Source organism: Camelus dromedarius, chromosome 5 (genome assembly GCF_036321535.1).
Source record: "Camelus dromedarius isolate mCamDro1 chromosome 5, mCamDro1.pat, whole genome shotgun sequence".
NCBI classification, from domain to species: domain Eukaryota; kingdom Metazoa; phylum Chordata; class Mammalia; order Artiodactyla; family Camelidae; genus Camelus; species Camelus dromedarius.
In genome coordinates, this window is record NC_087440.1 from 14,307,377 (window position 1) to 14,326,866 (window position 19,490).

Genomic DNA, 19,490 nt, shown 5'->3' on the forward strand with positions numbered 1-19,490 from the left:
AGGCCTTCTGCTCCCAATCTTAATCACTATAACCCATCACGTTACAGTCGACAGTAGATGGACAGTGTTAATCTTTGGCCGTCAGGAATAAATGTGAAGTTTCTGGTTCAGTGTGAGGAGAGCATTAATTAAACTTGGTTTAAAAAAAAAAGGTGAGATCTTGTGTCTCTTTAGCTGACTGAAAGCTTTTGTGGAAAGGGTAGGTCTGGGGTTTGGATGATTTTGAGGGCTGGTTAGGGGCATTTGAAGGGCAAATTGTAATGACTGCTTAAGCATTTATTATGAAAATGATAAAAGATGTAGAATGAAAGTCCAGTGAGGCACGTGTGGTGAGGGCATTAAATAAATTACAGCAGATAACAGATTTATTGATTAAGGGTTGACTTTTCTCTGCTTTTGAGTTTTATTTTAATGAAATATTTGCCTCATTTAAACTTAATTATCTGTTTAAACAAGTACTTTTTAATTAAAAACAATTTTAAAATTAAATTTAGAGTGGAATGTTTAATTAAAAGAACAAACTGATTATTATTGCATGTTTTGATTTCACCAGTGGGCTTATTCATGACTTCTACCGATGCCTTGGCCAGTGGACATTTAGTTCACTAATGTAGGACACTAGTTAAGGGGTGCACTGCAGAGTTGTGAAGAAGCTCATAGTGACTTTGGGGTGATCACATTCTAGATTTTGGTTATTAGCCTGTTATTTTGTGGTTCTATTATTCTGACTATCTGCTTTTTCTTTTTTAAGGTCACCTAAGTTCCTCTTCAATTTATCCAGTGTGCCTTGCACCTTATTTAGTGGTTACAACTTGTTCTGACAATAAAGTACGCTTCTGGAAATGTAGTATGGAAACCAGCCTACAATGTAAAAGTGACGAGAAGGAAAGCTATCATTGGAGGAGATGGCCCTTGATGAATGATGAAGGGGAAGATAATAGCAGTACAGTGAACATTGTGGGAAGACCAGTTGCTGTTAGCTGTTCATACACGGGTCGCCTTGCAGTGGCTTACAAACAGCCTGTCCACCAAAATGGTTTTGTTTCTAAAGAATTTTCCATGCATGTTTGCATATTTGAATGTGAATCTACAGGAGGGTCAGAATGGGCTTTAGAACAAACAATTCATCTTGATGATTTGGTCAAAGTTGGGAGTGTGCTTGATTCGAGGGTTAGTGTCGACAGTAACCTCTTTGTGTACAGCAAATCAGATGCACTTTTGAGCAAAGACAGATACCTTATTCCAAATATCAAACATTTAGTACATTTGGACTGGGTGTCAAAAGAGGATGGCTCCCACATTCTCACAGTGGGGGTTGGTGCTAATATCTTCATGTACGGGCGGCTTTCAGGGATTGTGACTGATCAAGTCAATAGTAAGGATGGAGTAGCTGTCATTACTTTACCACTAGGTGGTAGTATCAAGCAGGGAGTTAGGTCAAGATGGGTTCTTCTGAGATCTATAGACTTAGTGTCTTCTGTTGATGGTACACCTTCCCTGCCTGTTTCTCTCTCCTGGGTAAGAGATGGGATATTAGTGGTAGGAATGGATTGTGAAATGCACGTATATGCACAGTGGAAGCATGCTGTCAAATTTGGAGACATTGAAGCTGATAGTCCTGAAGCAGAGGAGACAGCAATACAAGATCATTCTGCCTTTAAATCTAATATGTTGTCAAGGAAAAGTATTGTTGAAGGAACAGCTATTTCTGATGATGTTTTTTGTTCACCAACTGTAATTCAAGATGGTGGCTTATTCGAGGCTGCACATGTCCTCTCCCCTACTCTCCCACAGTATCATCCAACCCAGCTGTTAGAATTGATGGATTTAGGGAAAGTTCGCAGGGCTAAAGCTATTCTCTCTCATTTAGTAAAATGTATTGCAGGTGAAGTTGCAATAGTTAGAGATGCTGATGCTGGAGAAGGAACTAAGCGACATCTTTCTCGAACCATTAGTGTGAGCGGCAGTACAGCAAAGGATACAGTTACCATAGGGAAAGATGGCACTCGAGATTATACCGAGATAGATTCTATTCCTCCACTACCATTATATGCATTGCTTGCTGCCGATCAAGACACAACCTACAGAATTTCAGAAGAAAGTACAAAAATACCTCAGAGCTTTGAAGATCATACCGAAAGTCAACCGGAGGATCAGTATTCAGAGCTGTTCCAAATCCAGGACATAACAACGGATGATATCGATTTAGAGCCAGAAAAGAGAGAAAACAAATCGAAAGTAATAAATCTTTCTCAGTATGGACCAGCTTACTTTGGCCAAGAACACGCGAGGGTACTTTCGAGTCATCTTATGCACTCAAGTCTACCAGGCCTCACCCGTTTGGAGCAGATGTTCCTTGTAGCTTTAGCTGATACAGTGGCGACCACCAGTACTGAGCTTGATGAAAACAGAGATAAGACTTACTCAGGTAAATGACCTCAGTGAGAGCTTACAGAGTTATCGTTAATAGAACTGTTTGTAATGTCTATATAATGACCCACATATTAAACTGCAGTCTTTCCTTTAACCTTGTGGGGAAATGGCCTCTCTAGTAGCCAGTTACTATTACATGTTGTGACTGGTTGTGAAAGAAAAGGCGATGGGGGTAGGCTGTGACTTGTAGTGTGCCTTTGTGTGTTTGTGATGTGATGTGTCTGTGTGCCTCCTCACGTGACTTTGTACACTGAAACCTTCGTGTGATTTTGGATATATAGTCTTTTTTTTTTCCCCCCATATTGATTCCTGTGGTTTATTTTTATTTTACTTAAGATGGTGATGGCCCATTTGTTAATTTTACTATTGACCCATGAGGCTTTTAAGGACCCCGTGGACTCAACTTGTTCATCTTCCCATTTCTAGTTATAAATGACTTTTTATAATTGCCTAATTTTCTCCAAAAGTTCTCTTGAGAAAGAGGTTTTCATGCATTTTAATATAATGTGGGTCTTGCTTAATACATTCTGTAACCAGAAAAAATTTGGCTGCCTCCTGAAATTAGATTCCATTCTTTTTTATGCAGAGAGTTGAAGGTAATGGTGTCGATGCTAAATGATGGCATTAGCTAAGGAAACGAAAGGTGACTGAGCACTCATTCATTCAGTAAATATTGTGGAGCAGTGAACGGGTGCTCTGTGCCAAGTGCTTTATGTACTTTATCATATTTAATTATTATAACAACCCTCTAGTAGATAGCTATTATTACGCTTAATTTTATAGGTGAAGACACTGATCCTTAGGGAGATAAAGTGACATATAAGATCACACAGGTAGTAAGTGGCAGAACTGGGGTTCCTATGTGGATAAATCATTGCCTCCAAGCCTTTGTACTCTTTTAATTATTTCACAAGATTCCAAGCTACCTGGAATGTATTTCTTCACATAAGTTTATGTCCTTATAATATAGCTCCAAAATTTTCTCTTCCATAGGTCACAATAACTAGTGACCTTTAGAGGGTTTTGCCTTTAACTTATTTTTCAAGCATGTTAATTAAAAAAAAAATTAGAATCATTATGACATTGTGTGCTATAGAGCAAGATTCTCCCCCCAATAGCCTTAAGCCTTTATTGCAAACTTTATATATATTAGAGTTTTTACCCTTGGACATTAGGTATGCCACATTCTGTGAAAAATAGTTTAAATTTTCTGATACAAAGCTGTATCCTTGATGAGGCAGTAGAAAAATGGCTCATCCTGGTTACAGTGAACTTTCGTGAGGTAGATCGGGGGGAATGAATGTCTCCATCTCACAGGTGGGAAACTGAAGCTCAGAGATTAAATAGTTGCACACCTCAGTAAATGCATTCTCAGTAAATGGATTCTTCCATTTGTTCAGTTGAGACAGCTTAGAGATATTCCTGATTCTGCCTTCTCTCATGCCCCATCTCCAGTGCATTGACAGATGCTGTCGGTTCTACCATGTCGCAGATCCAATCATTTCTCATCACCTCCCCTGTTACCACTCTGGTCCAAGTCGCTGTCACACCCTGCCTAGTTATTGGCAAAGTCTCCTGAACTGTTTCATTCCTGTTACCTCAGTCTGTTCTTGACAGAGGAATCCGTGATTATTTTAAAACAAGATCACATTAAGTCTCTCCTCTGCTCAGCATACACTGGTGGCTTCCCATTTTACTTTAGAGCAAAAGCCAGATCCTTAAGTGATCCACAGGGCCCTGCGTGATCTGAGTTTACTTCTGCTCTATTGCATTGGCTTCGTTGCTGTCCCACAAACACACTGGGCGCATTCCTGTCGCAGTGTCTTTGCACGTACTGTTTCCTGTGCACAAAAGGCTCTTCTTCCAGAGCCTCATTCCCTTCCCTCCTCAAATTTCATCTTACTGAAAGTTCTTTCCTGGCCACACTATATAAAATGGAAGCCTCTTACTCCAGCACCCCCTTTCTCTCAATCCTGCTTTATTTCTCTCCATACGTAGCATTAATTTCCCCTAGACACTTTATTTCTTTGTTTCTTGTCTGTCTCTGTCTCCTGAGATGTAAGCGCCCCAAGAGTAAGGACTTTGCTCTATTCCCTGCCGAATCCCCAGTACCTGAATTACACCTGCGGTGTAGCAGGTGCTTAGCTTGTTGAATGAATAAATGAACGAGTGGACTGACAAATATGCTAATGGGAAATAGAGCTGGAACTTGAACTTTGACAGTTTAAAACATTTTATTTTCTTCCAGAAAATATTTGATTCAATACCCTGAGTATTTCCTAAGTGGCAGTTACTGGGCTAGGTGTTGTTAGTACTTTTCCGTTGCTTTTATCCAGCAGCGGCTATAATTTTGAGTAAACTTGCCACACTTTCATACCTCTGCTCAACGTTTGAATAAGAGTAAATTTGTGGAATCAAGGTTATAGTTGAACCTTAACTTGGTAACACTAGCCTGGGGAATCCCATTTCAAATCTTTGATAGTGCTGTATTTCAGTTGGGCTAACCAACCTAGAAAATATTACCTGTTTAATTATATAATACATAATTTTATTTTAGTTATGTAATTCCTGTCTTTAAATCTCATCTGAATTTGCATGGGAAATATTTTTTAAAATTACACCTAACTTACTATCGTTAATGTATTTTTTATTGCATTTCAGGATTTCTTCCCTATTCCTTTATTAAGAATAGCTCTAAGTACTATTGTTACCTGTACTAATAGGTAATTATATTTTTCCCAGTCATTTTTCATTTGGCAGTTTTAGTATTTACATGTGATTTTTGTAGAGGTATTTTTAAATAAAGATATTGAAGTGTTCACAACAGAAGACACTCAAAAATATCTTACATACTTTGTGTAAATTATTATTGCTGAGTTGAATGTTTATTTTCTAACTTTTTATCGCTTTGTGACGTGTTGCATTCCTCTTTCCTTAAGCACATTTTCTCTTTACTTTGCAGGAAGAGACACATTGGACGAGTGTGGTTTACGGTACTTACTAGCGATGCGCTTGCACACGTGCCTTTTGACATCGCTGCCTCCTTTGTACCGAGTACAGCTACTTCATCAAGGTATGGTGTGAGCCTTTGTGCAGCTTTTATTTCTTACTGAAGTGGTTGGTGTGTCTGTATTTGTGTGTCAGCGTTAGGTATGTTGTTCTATGCGTACCTGGTGGTAGCCTTAAGATCTCCCTGTCGCATAGTAGTACCCACTTACATTTTTCCTATATGTCATTCAGCTCTGTTTGTCTCAATTTCTCAGGCTTTACTCACTAAAGTCATAGTAGTTTAGGAGTAAACTCAGTACAGTTGAGGTTGTAACCCATAGTGGCCCTGAATTTCTGTGACGTCTTTTTTAAAACTTATGTAAATTTGGCCCTGTGCATTACTGTGTTTGTTTTTAACAGAAGCATTATGTTCCAAATTACTTACTCATAAGTAAAGCTGATGTTTCAGGACTGTCTGCCGTATGGTCCCCCAGTGGACTGGCATACCTCTAGCACACTGCCACGAACCCTGATTTGAGATATATAGCTTTACATCAGCCCCCTAACTTATAGGTTAAAAAATCAAAACTATATTATGATTTATTCTAGTTCTGTGAAATATGTCCTGGGTAATTTGATAGGGATTGCATTAAATCTGTAGATTGCCTTGGGCAGTGTGACCATTTTAACAATATTGATTCTTCCAATCCAAGAGCATGGAATATCTTTCCATTTTTTAAAGTCTTCTTTAATTTCCTTCATCAATGGTTTATAGTTTTCTGTGTATAATTCTTTCACCTCCTTGGTTAGATTTATTCCCAGATATTTTATTACTTTGGGTGCTATTTTAAAGGGGATTGTTTCTTTACTTTCTTTTTCGGTTGATTTATCGTTAGTGTAAAGAAATGCAACTGATTTTTGAACATTAATTTTGTAACCTGCTACCTTGCTGAATTCTTCAATCAGCTCTAGTAGCTTTTGTGTGGACCTTTTAGGGTTTTCTATATATAGTAACATGTCATCTCATCTTCGACAAAGGAGGCAAGAATATACAATGGAATAAAGACAGTCTCTTCAGCAAATGGTGTTGGGAAAACTGGACAGCAGCATGTAAAACAATGAAGCTAGAACACTCCCTTACACCATATACAAAAATCAACTCAAAATGGATTAAAGACTTAAACATAAGACAAGATACAATAAACCTCCTAGAGGAAAACATAGGCAAAACATTATCTGACATACATTTCAAAAATTTTCTCCTAGAAGAAATAAAAGCAAGAATAAACAAATGGGACCTAATGAAACTTACAAGCTTCTGCACAGCAAAGGAAACCATAAGTAAAACAAAACGACAACCTACGGAATGGGAGAAAATTTTTGCAAGTGAAACCGACAAAGGCTTGATCTCCAGAATATATAAGCAGCTCATACGACTCAATAAGAAAAAAATAAACAACCCAATCCAAAAATGGGCAGAAGACCTAAACAAGCAGTTCTCCAAGGAAGACATACAAATGATCAAAAAGCACATGAAAAAATGCTCAATATCACTAATTATCAGAGAAATGCAAATCAGAACTACAATGAGGTATCACCTCACACCAGTCAGAATGGCCGTCATTCAAAAATCCACAAGTGACAAATGCTGGAGAGGCTGTGGAGAAAGGGGAACCCTCCTACACTGCTGGTGGGAATGCAGTTTGGTGCAGCCACTATGGAAAATAGTGTGGAGATTCCTCAAAAGACTAGGAATAGACTTACTGTATGACCCAGGAATCCCACTCCTGGGCTTGTATCCAGAAGGAACCCTACTTCAAAAAGACACCTGCACCCCAATGTTCATAGCAGCACTATTTACAATAGCCAAAACATGGAAACAACCTAAATGTCCATCAACAGGTGACCGGATAAAGAAGATGTGGTATATTTATACAGTGGAATACTACTCAGCCATAAAAACCAACAACATAATGCCATTTGCAGCAACATGGATGCTCCTGGAGAATGTCATTCTAAGTGAAGTAAGCCAGAAAGAGAAAGAAAAATACCATCCTATGAGATCGCTCATATTTGGAATCTAAAAAACAAAAACAAAAACAAACAAACAAACAAACAAAAACAAAGCATAAATACAGGACAGAAATAGACTCAGACAGAGAATACAGACTTGTGGTTGCCAGGGGGGTGGAGGGTGGGAAGGGATAGACTGGGATTTCAAAATTGTAGAATAGATAAACAAGATTACACTGTATAGCACAGGGAAATATACACAAAATGTTATGATAACTCACAGACAAAAAAATGTGACAATGAGTGTGTATATGTCCATGAATGACTGAAAAATTGTGCTGAACACTGGAATTTGACACAACATTGTAAAATGATTATAAATCAATAAAAAATGTTAAAAAAAATCAAAACTATAGTGTTTAAAGTGACCTGTCTAGGAGGGGAGTGTACAGCTCAGTGGTAGAATATGTGCTTAGCATGCACGAGGTCCTGGGTTCAATCCTCAGTGCCTCCATTAAATAAATAAATAAACCTAATTACCCTCCCCCTTCCCTAAAAAAAGAACAAAAAATTTTTTTTTAAAAAGTGACCTACCCAAGATATATGGCTGTTTATTAATAGAGTTGGAATTAGAATCCCAGTCCAGTGCAGCTTTTACTGGGCTGTGTTCCTTTTGAAACCAGCATCCTGGACACAGCCCCACAAAATATGCTTTAGTGTTGTAGGGTATACAGTACTGGGCTTCATAGTTTATTATTCTTACGCATAGCACTTACCCTTTACCCTCAATAACTGCTCCACTATATATAGAAAACCCTAAAAAGTCCACACAAAAACTACTAGCACTAATCAAAGAATTCAGCAAGGTAGCAGGTTACAAGATTAACGTTCAAAAATCAGTTGCATTTCTTTACACTAATGAGGAATCAACAGAAAAAGAAAGTAAAGAAACAATCCCCTTTAAAATAGCACCCAAAGTAATAAAATGCCTAGGAATAAATCTAACCAAGGAGGTGAAAGACTTATACATGGAAAAATATAAACCATTGATGAAGGAAATTAAGAAGACTTTAAAAAAATGAAAAGATATTCTATGCTCCTGGATTGGAAGAATCAATATTGTTAAAATGGTCACACTGCCCACGGCAATCTACAGATTTATTTTAATCCCTATCAAATTACCCAGGACACATTTCACAGAACTAGAACAAACCATAATAAAATGTGTATGGAACCACAGAAGACCTAGAATTGCCAAAGCATTACTGAAGAAAAAGAAAGAGGCTGGAGGAATAATTCTCCCAGACTTCAGACAATACTATAGAGCTACAGTCATCAAGACAGCATGCTATTGGTACAAAAACAGACATATAGACCAATGGAACAGAATAGAGAGCCCAGAAATGAACCCACAAACTTTTGGTCAACTAATCTTTGACAAAGGAGGCAAGAATACACAATGGAATAAAGACAGTCTCTTCAGCAAATGCTGTTGGGAAAACTGGACAGCAGCATGTAAATCAATGAAGCTAGAACACTCCCGTACACCATACATAAAAGTAAACTCAAAATGGATCAAAGACTTAAACATAAGACAAGAGACAATAAACCTCCTAGAGGAGAACAGGCAAAACATTATCTCACATACATCTCAAAAATGTTCTAGGGCAATCTGCCCAAGCAATAGAAATAAAAGCAAGAATAAACAAATGGGACTTCATTAAACTTAGAAGGTTTTGCACAGCAAAGGAAACCATAAGTAAAACAAAACGACAACGTACGGAATGGGAGAAAATTTTTGCAAACGATGAAACCGACAAAGGCTTGTTCTTTGAAAATATGATTCTAAACTGCTGTCTACTATTCTGTCATGTTTTTAAACTATATTTCGTCTAACCAGTCCTTTATTTTTTCTAAAAATATAACTTTTGCTGAGATTTTTTTCCCATTTGAATTGTCATTGTTAATGAATGACTTTATAACCTTGCATATAAAAATGTTTATATATCTGATTATTTCCTCCTATTAATTTTCTAGTAGTGAAATTACTGAATCAAAGGGCTTGAGAATTCTTAACTCTTAAGAGAGTAAAATTTTTTTATTGAAGTATAGTTTACAGTGTTGTCAATTTCTGGTGTATAGCACAATGTTTCAGTCACATATTCATACATATATTCATTTTCATATTCTTTTTCATTATTGGTTACTATAAGATATTGAATACAGTTCCCTGTGCTATACAGAAACTTGTTTATGTATTTTATATATACTAGTAAGTATCGGTAAATCTTGAATCCTGAGTTTATCCCTTCCTACCTCCTTCCCCGCCTGGTAACTGTAAGTTTGTTTTCTATGTCTGTGAGTCTGTTTCTATTTTGTAAATAAGTTCACTTGTGTCTTTTTTTTTTTTTTTTTTTTTTTTTTTTTAGATTCCACATATAAGTAATATCATATGGTATTTTTCTTTCTCTTTCTGGCTTCACTTAGAATGACGATCTCCAGGTCCATCTATGTTGCAGCAAATGGCATTATTTTGTTCTTTTTATGGCTGAGTAGTATTCCATATCTTTTTTATCCAGTCATCTGTGGATGGACATTTAGGTTGTTTCCATGTCTTGGCTATTGCAAATAGTGCTGCTATGAACATTGGAGTACATGTATCTTGAAAATTCTTAACTCTTGATAAGTGTTGCTACCTTCAGAAAGACTGCTCATTTACATTCCCAAAACCAAAAAAGTTTGATGATGCCAAAACTCAACTCACTGTTTTAAATGATCTGTGCCTTTTGGAAAAGGTTAAAAATGGTATCTTAAAGTTCTTTCAAATTTTAGATTTAAATGATGGTCAGATGGTACTGAATCACTTAATGACAATTGTCTACATTGTCTAGGGAGGTCCAAAACACCTCAAATTTATAAACTTTGTCTAATTCCATTTTCCCTATGATATAGTTAAAACACTGGAGCTGAGGAAAGTGACTGGTCTTGTAGGTGATGGTCCTGGGAACATTTTTTAGGGAAAAACTTAAGTAGCTAGCATATAGATAGACAAGCTGAGAAGAGCAGAGATTGATTACAAACAATAGTCTGCCGTTGGAAGGCAAGTAAAAATAAATGCCTGTTGGTGCCCCTATTTTTTTTTCTTCTTCCTAATGCCTTTTCACCTCTAATAGTTAGGTTTACAAATATTCGCTGCTCTCTTAATCTTCTTTCTTAACTGCATTCCCCTGACAGGCCTGTCTGTTTTTTTGTTTCCTTTTAATCACGCCAAAAATTAATCAGTCAAATTTCATAACACAACATTGTAAGTCAACTATACTTCAATTAAAAAATTTCACTTGTATGGCTGAAACATTGTGCTGTACACCAGAAATTGACACAACATTGTAAACTAACTATACTTCAGTTTAAAAAAATTCATTTAAGGGTTTAGAATATAATATATTTTATATTGTTATTTTATAATAAAAATTTCATATCAGCAAAAGTGCATTTTGCATTGCCATGTAATAGCAATTTCTAAAGCAAAGCATCAGTTTTTTTGTAATTATTTCAAGTAGCAGTTTTTTCTTAAATCAGAGACTTAAATAGTGAGAAAATGAATCTACTTTTTAGATTCTGAAAAAATACAAATTGATGTTATTAAATTTTTTCCATTTTCCCCCTAAATTTATAGTGACAGTTAAGACATGTTGCATCGATTTTGTGATAAGATTTCAAACACATTGTATATAAATGTTAGCAATGGGGAATTTAAAAGATTTAAGATTATTATTCAAAATGGTTGTAATAGTTTTTTATACTTTCTAAAGGAACTGTTGGGAAGCAGTAATTGTTAGAAAAGTTTTAAACTATATGGGAAATCTATATAGTAGTTGTTAATGAAAAAAATCACATGTGGTAATATTGATGTTCTTATAGCACTGAGAGTCCTGTGTTGTAATGTGACTGTCAGAACATTGGCCTCAGACATTTCTTTGTTTCCAAAAGGTTCATTTAGATGGTTACTTCAGCTAGCCTGGCTTCTGTCCTGGGATGCGCTGGGTTCTTCCCAGCAGCATTCCCACTGTCTGACATCACTCCACGTGGTTCACTTCTCTTATGTTTCCTCTTCACCTGCTCCAAGTGGAGTAAAGTGTTGTCAGTGGTTCAACTATGGACAAACTTATGGAGAGTGTTGCTGAACCCCATTTTGTTGCCTCTAAATACAGTGTAGATCTCTGTCAGTCTTTTACCGTGACAAGAAAGAGTTTGCCATATACCAAAAAGAGTTTTAAAGTCTTTTTAACCAAGGCACTGAAGGTAGAGGGAACTCTCAAGTTTAGAGCTTGCTTTGAAGTGATATGAAGCTCTTTGGCCAGAGCAGTGTCCAGTACTGAAGCACATGGTCTGCAAGCAAGTGGCACTGTCAAACAGCACCCACGTACACAGGCCAAGATATTTGAACTGGACCGGAGCTTTCACTGTTGATAAGTTTGGTGTGTGTACATACATATGAGTGGCTCGATACTCAAATATCTTTCTTTCTAATGATTTAGTTTCAGTGTGTCTGTTTTTGTGGGGGGAAAAGGAAAATACATTTGGGAAAAAGATATTTTGGATTTGTGTATCCTTATAATGGTCTTGTATTTAGAATCTTATACTATGAAATCCTGAATGATGAAATTCTTTCATCATTTTTTTTTCTGCTTGAAAATTTTTTGCTGAATGAATAAATATGTGACTATGTGAAAAAATTTTTTTATTAGTTCTGAAGCTTATTATTTTGTATTTCTTATTTAGGTGTATCTACTTGTCATTTTGCCTGGGCTTTTCATTCTGAGGCCGAAGAAGAGCTGATTAATATGATTCCAGCAATTCAGAGAGGGGACCCTCAGTGGTCTGAGTTAAGAGCTATGGGGATAGGATGGTGGGTCAGGAATATTAACACTCTTAGAAGATGCATCGAAAAGGTAACTTTAAGTCATTGGATTTTGAAGTTTTTAAAAAAGTCTTTTCTTAAAGTATAGAAGATACTGTCTTCCAGGAAACCTGTAGTGGGGGGGTTAGTATGTACATCCTGAAGTCTTGAGAATTTCTTAAATACAAATTTTTGGAGATTTCAAAAACTTGACTTTTATCAGACATCCATGCAGTATATTAATTGTCTGTTGCCATATATGCTGAGTGTATAATGTTTCTAGAATAGCAATGTTTTCTGCTACTAGTTGAGGTGTGTCCTAGTTTACAAAAATATAAACATCTGAATTTAGAAAGTTGACATAAGTTCTTGTCATCTACATACACGACATAGAAAAAGCATTCTTTTTATATAAAAGATTCTCTGCATGGCTAGGTTAATAAATAGCAAACTTCCTTTGCATATTTAAAATACCATTCAATAAAAAAATTATGATTTGTGTGCACTTGAAGAAAACATCTATGACAGCAAGTGAAACATGCAATACATTTTAAGTTGGATTTTTGGAGTTAGTTTTCTGGCAGAGTCCCTTTAGAAAAAAAAAATTTTAGTAGACGCTGAATATTCTTTCAGTGTTTCAGAAACTAATTGTTACTGAACAGCTTTTGTATAGCAGGTTTGGTGCTAATTGCTTTTCATAAATTATTTCATATAATCTTTTCATAAGCCACATGTTACCATCTCTGTTTTAACCTGATGGAACTAAGACTCGGAGAGGTTAGGTAACCAGCCCAAACTCCCATCATTTAAAAGTGTTAGATTTAGTCTGTGCCCTTTCTACTCTGCATGGTTAGGAACGTGGAATTGTCATTCGTTGTTTACTTTTAGGAGTCCATTGAAATTCCCAGAAATACGATTAGTGAAACTACACTGACGGATACCATTGTAGAGTATGAATTCATTTCCCTCAGGATGAAGTTACTCCCCTGCAACAGCAGTTCTCAAATTTTAGGGTCAGAAGAATCACCTGGCAAATGTGTTAAAAACACATATCCCTCAGCCCACTCCCAGAGGTTTTCATTTCGTAGGTTGGGGATGTTAGGGCTGTGGCATCTTCATCTTCATTAGCATCCTGTGATTCTGGGGTTCATGGTCCTCAGATCACAGTTTGAAAGGTGAGTGTGGGAGTATCGTTTTCCTGCTACATGTAAGGCAGCCAGCATTTCCCTTCTCCAAAGAAGCACAGATATAAGAAGGGATTTGTCCTCACACCAATCAAAAATGTAGTTTCTAGGGTGTAGGGAAAGTTAATTGTTAATAGCAAATAAATAGCATAGTATCTACATTAAATTTTTTTTTATATCCCAAAGCAGTGGGAAAAGAGGACATATTTTATCAGAAATGTTTGGGTGTTGCCTACAAAGTCTCTAGTTTCTTGTCAACAATGTGTTTGTATCATTATAATTGAGTATTTCTGATATATACATATGATGTATTTCCACAAGTAATTTATCTCTTAAAATTGAATCAAAATGACATGTAAAAAAAATTCCCCTTGAGATATATATTATAAATGATTAACTAAAGATGAATAAAAATTCCTGTAAAAATTATTAAATGTTGAGATACTAAGTTAAATGATCAAAGGCAGAGAAAATACTAAAAAAGGGAAGAGAAATAAGGGAGCATTGAGAGTGAAACATTTTCGTGATTTAATTTTTAGCTACCTGTCCTCCTCTCTCCCATGCCTTGGAAGCTTCCTGCTCCACCATAAGCCAGGGAGCTAAAAAAATGTCGATTATTTTTTATTGTTATGCCTCTCAACTTAGTGATTTGTAGTGGTTATCTCAGTATCTTTGAGAAATATATGGTCTGTCTGGTACTGTGTTCAAAACAATATGGTTACGTACAGTAATGTTACGGGCTTAATAATTTTTCAGCTTACACTGAGTTGATTGATTCTGTATAAATTCAGCAACTTTGGTCATATGGCACAAAGGAAGTTATGAGTTACGATACATGGAGAACCCTGTACTCATTAAGACCTTTTCTCATGAAATTTCTAAGAACTAAAATTTGAAAGCCCTTCCAATAACAGCACTCCAGCCTTCTTTATTTTAATTATGTGCCAGAAAGAGTGTGTCAATCCTTCAGAATTGTCAGAACTTGATTGAAAAATGCCATAAAAGTATGTTTTAAACAAAATTATGTTTTTTAAAAAAAACTAGAACATTTGTTTTTTCTCTGTAGTTTTAAAAATGTGTGTGTGCACGCATGTGTATAATAGATATTTATTCACAGATGTCATATCAGTATTAGTTGAGGGAGCCTTAACTTGTGAAATCACATATACCTACCACAGAAGTCTCAGTTTAACCTTTACAGAACATTAAGAAATGTAATATGCTTAATTTTCGAGATAAAGTTCTCATTCATTAAATATTCTGTATTCTTTATTTAGTTTCCTATGTTAGGCAGTTTTATTACTACCTGGGTTCTACTCCCTTTTGCACCCCTTACTATGGGACCTTAGGCAATTCAGTTAACGTCTCTGTGCCTTAGTTGCCTCAAATGGGGATAAGGGTACCTCATGGATTGTGGTGATTCAATAAGATGAATAAAAGGTACTTAGACTGGTGCCTGTTCGTGGTAAGTAGTCAATAAATACTAGTTGCTGTTATTATTTTTATTATAATTACTGGTATGCAAAGGGTTGTCTCTGGAGCATGTATTATAAGCTACTGGAGACTGTGGAGTAGGGTCAACTCTCCCCATCTTCATAGTTTCCGTCAGCCATGGCAGTAGCAGGGACGTATTAATTGTGGTGATTCTTTTATCAAATAGTTAATTTAATATAATTTTTAATTTACCATGTAGGTCGCCAAAGCTGCTTTTCAAAGGAACAATGATGCCTTGGATGCTGCATTGTTCTACCTTTCAATGAAGAAGAAAGCCGTAGTGTGGGGTCTGTTCAGGTAAACTGTCTCAACACCTAATATGATTTAATGGAGTGAAGATTGTGCTGTGACTTAGAAACGTAATGCTTTTGAAAGTGTTTAGAAATATGAGCTTGATCAAATCAGTTTCCTTTTTTGTGCTTTGGTTTCTTTATCTGTCAAAAAATAGGCACCGTATCGTTTCAGCTTAACCTAAAGAGTGGGATATTGTTGAAAATAAGTTGATAAAAGCACTTTGGAAAGTAAAAAACGCTCTTGCTTCCTATCTTTGTATACATGAGATATTTTGTGTTTTCTCCTTATTAGAAGAAGTGAAGCTTGATAACCAATACCTATCACTAAAGTTATTATTGTTCTTTTAATGGGTGTTTGAGGTTTTTATTTTCTATTTTCCTGTATTCTGTAAAGGATTCAAAATATTTTAAATTTGGTTTAACCACTGATGTGTGTGCTCTGGTTCCCAGGTCCCAGCATGATGAGAAAATGACAACATTTTTCAGCCACAACTTTAATGAAGATCGATGGCGTAAAGCCGCTTTGAAAAATGCCTTCTCTTTACTTGGGAAACAACGCTTTGAACAGTCTGCTGCTTTTTTCTTGTTAGCTGGTTCCCTGAAAGATGCCATTGAGGTATAAATAAGAAAACATGCTATGAAGTGCTTATAAGAGCTTGAAATCCTGGAAAGGTTGAAGAGGAGATTATAATTTTTTGTCATATGTTTGTAAGGATTAAGACTAGAGAATAACTGCAGAGGTTACTGAATTTAAGTAGTTGCACTGTGATAAATTAAGTTATAAATAAATTCGAGTGAAAAATGTAAATGAAAAATTTTATATAGAGAATTTTGCATTTCAAGATAAGCATACACATTTCAAGTATAAATGTATGAAAAAATGGCAAAAATGGTTTATAAATATTTTCTTCCTGGTCAAGTTGTAATTCTGAACTATTTATATACGACCTCTATATCTGGTGTAGGCAGGCAAGTGTGATATCTTGTATCACAGATAATGAACTGAAATTGCATTTTGTGCTGTTTTGTAATGTAGTTGTCTTAGATGTTGGAAAACGAATGTGAAGAGGTAAAACTCTGCATTTTTTTGATATAATTCTGGTAGCTGATTAAGAGAGTAATTACAAATATTTCTGTTTATTTATGAGATCTTCTTTTTAGGATGCTTACAATAAGCAATCCAAATAGGTGGAGGGAAAATAGAATTGGAAATGATACATGATAGAAGAAATAGGAACCATCCAAACAAATGAAAGTACTTTATGTTTAGAATTAGTCATATTTTCAAAATTACATCAGGTGTGTGATTTTTTTAAAATAACAAATGTTTATAATCTTGAAATGGAAAGTTTAGCCTAGAAGATACTCAGGCAAAGAAGAGAAATGTTGCTTGACTGAGAGATGCTCATATTGCCTGAATGACCTCAAATTCTCAAGATGAGTTGTTACACGAGAATATAAACGCAGAGAGTAAAAATAGAGTATGTGGCTTTATGTCTTAAGTTATTTGTTATGTAAATAGAAGATTATTTTACAGTAGTAATAATTATGTTTATATGGAAATGTATCTGGCAATTAAGAGGAACTGATATATGAATTCAAATGTTCTAAGTGGTATTTACTTTAAAAAGTAAATGTTATTAATTTAAATTGATCTAAGTCTGAGATGGTGTTGATAGACTTTGTTTTATGCTTATTTTATAAATGATCTTTCTAGGCTGGAAGCTAAGAAGTTGTAGTTCCTTAATCTTCTTGCTATTCCTCATCTCCTGTCAAGCAGTCATTTAATTACCGTTCACTGCCTCAACCTCTGGACCTCTTCCCTCCACTGTGAGAATATAAATGGTAGATAGTTTAAGGATATCAGTGAGACATTTCATATTTCTAAATAAATAAATATTTCTTCATATTTAAACTTACAGGTATGTCTTGAAAAAATGGAAGATATACAGCTAGCTATGGTTATTGCCCGTTTATATGAATCTGATTTTGAGACTTCATCCACTTATATATCCATCCTCAATCAGAAGATTTTGGGTTGCCAAAAGGATGGCTCAGGGTTTGATTACAGGCGGTTACATCCTGATCCCTTCCTGCGTAGTCTTGCCTACTGGGTAATGAAAGATTATACCCGAGCGTTGGACACGTTGTTGGAACAAACACCAAAGGAGGATGATGAACATCAAGGTAGGACATTTTGTGGGTTTCTCTTTATCTTTTTAAAAAGAAGACAGTTTCTAAACTGATGTTCACTTAGATAACACACACACACACACACACACACACACACACACTCAGACACACACAAAACCAGTCACCACCAGATTCACTTTTCAACTTTGAGAAATCAGTATCAAAATTTCTTGTGTGGCCGAAGGTTTAGTCACTTCTTATTTGTAATTTAATCTAGCATTTTTGTTATCGGACTTTGAGTAGTACTAAAGACTTCACACACGTTTTTACTGTCACAGCTGTGTATCAAGATGTATAAAGTTACCATGCTATTTAATGTCATAGATGTTTAACTGAAGCATATAGGATGTTTCCACATTATTCAGCTCTTTCCATGTATCATATAGCCAGTTTTTTTAAAAAAAGTATTAATTTTGGCTGTTCCACATACTGGTTTAGCGTATGTTCCTGCAAAAACTTTATTCTTGTGTGGCAAACCTTCTCTACTCTTAGTTATACCAGATAATTTAGATTTTAAAAATAATTTGGAGGATATCTATCAGCATTGTTTGTAGTAATTTAAAATATGGTACATTCTAAGTATTCATCAATAAAATAGTTAAATAAATGATAATACATCCATACTATAGGAACAGTTTGCCATTGAAAAGTGAGGCAGGTTGATGTGTCAATATGTGGTGTATTATTACGTGGAAAAAGTAAGATACAGAACAGTAATGATTCCTTTTGCGTTTTGTGTATACGTGTGGCTCAGATCTACACGTGTGTGCACACATACTGTGTCTGGCCTCCTGCTCCCTCTGTTGCTTTCTGGAACAAATCACAGGAAGGTAAATACTGGCACTGGTTACGTTTTGGGAATAGGAGTGGGGAGATAAAAGCTTTCACTTTTCATTTTGTACTTTCTGTAGTTGTAATTTTCTAGCCTTACATTTTTATTATATCTTACTTTTAAATGCTAAAAGAGCTTACGTGAATAAAGGGGCTCAATTTTTATTTTCTTCTTTAAAAAGAAGAAATACAATATTTTAATACAGAAGTCCCCCCTTATCCACAGGGATTATGTTCCAAGACCCCCAGTGGATGACTGAAGCCGTGGATAGTACCAAACCCTATATATACTATGTTTTTTTATATACACATACACCAGTGATAAAGTTTAATTTGAGAATTAGGCACAGTAAAAGATTAGCAATGATGACTAATAATAAAATAAAATAGAACATTTATAACAATGTATTATAATAAAAGATATGTGACTGTGGTCTCTCTCACTCAGGAGCTTATGGTACCAATTTAATGCCTTTTCCATCTTAACTAAGCAGTTACCAAGCACTGTGTCCATAACTTTTGCAGTTTGAGGTGTGATAGCAAAACTAACATCAATTTCTTTTTCCTTCTTCATAATTTCGTGAATAGGAGATCCGTTCTGACCATAGGTCTTAGCTTACGAATTTTTTTCTTATTGAGAATTTTCACCTTTTCACTTAAAGGAAGTCCTTTATGGCTCCTCTTCGGCAGAGCTGAGTTGCCAGCATCACTACTCTTAGATGTGAGGACCATTATTAAGTAAAATAAGGCTGACTTGAACACAAGCACTGCAGTACTGTGACAGTGCGTGGGATGCCTCTGGACAAAGGATGATTCCCATCCCAGACAGGATGGAGCAGGACAGTGTAGGGTTTCATCATGCTATTCAGAACCACTCACTATTAATTTTTAGAATTCTTATTTATTTACATTTATTTATGTATTCATTCATTTATTCATTCATTCATTTTTATTTTTAAATTGGAATTTAAAACTTATGGATTGTTTATTTCTGAAATTCTCCATTTAATACTTTTGGACCTCAGTAGACCTCAGATAACTGAAACCACAGAAGGTGAAACTGCAGATAAGGAGGGACTGCTATAAATATTTTTATATTATTTTAAGGAAAAAAAATAAAACCTTTAGAAGAAAAACAGGTATCTGAGTTACCCAGGTAAT

General features: G+C 35.6%; 1 protein-coding gene across 9 annotated transcripts in view; it reads left to right on the forward strand.

Moving 5' to 3' along the window:
* DMXL2 (Dmx like 2) overlaps positions 1-19,490 on the forward strand; it is a 132,333-nt gene that overhangs the window by 75,146 nt on the left and 37,697 nt on the right. For all 9 annotated transcript variants that reach the window (XM_031453059.2, XM_031453061.2, XM_031453060.2 and 6 more), the window contains 6 exons: positions 752-2,428; positions 5,396-5,506; positions 12,217-12,386; positions 15,212-15,309; positions 15,756-15,921; positions 17,228-17,492. In XM_031453059.2, coding sequence (XP_031308919.1) covers positions 752-2,428; positions 5,396-5,506; positions 12,217-12,386; positions 15,212-15,309; positions 15,756-15,921; positions 17,228-17,492 — 2,487 coding nt within the window. The remainder of the gene's footprint in view (positions 1-751; positions 2,429-5,395; positions 5,507-12,216; positions 12,387-15,211; positions 15,310-15,755; positions 15,922-17,227; positions 17,493-19,490) is intronic.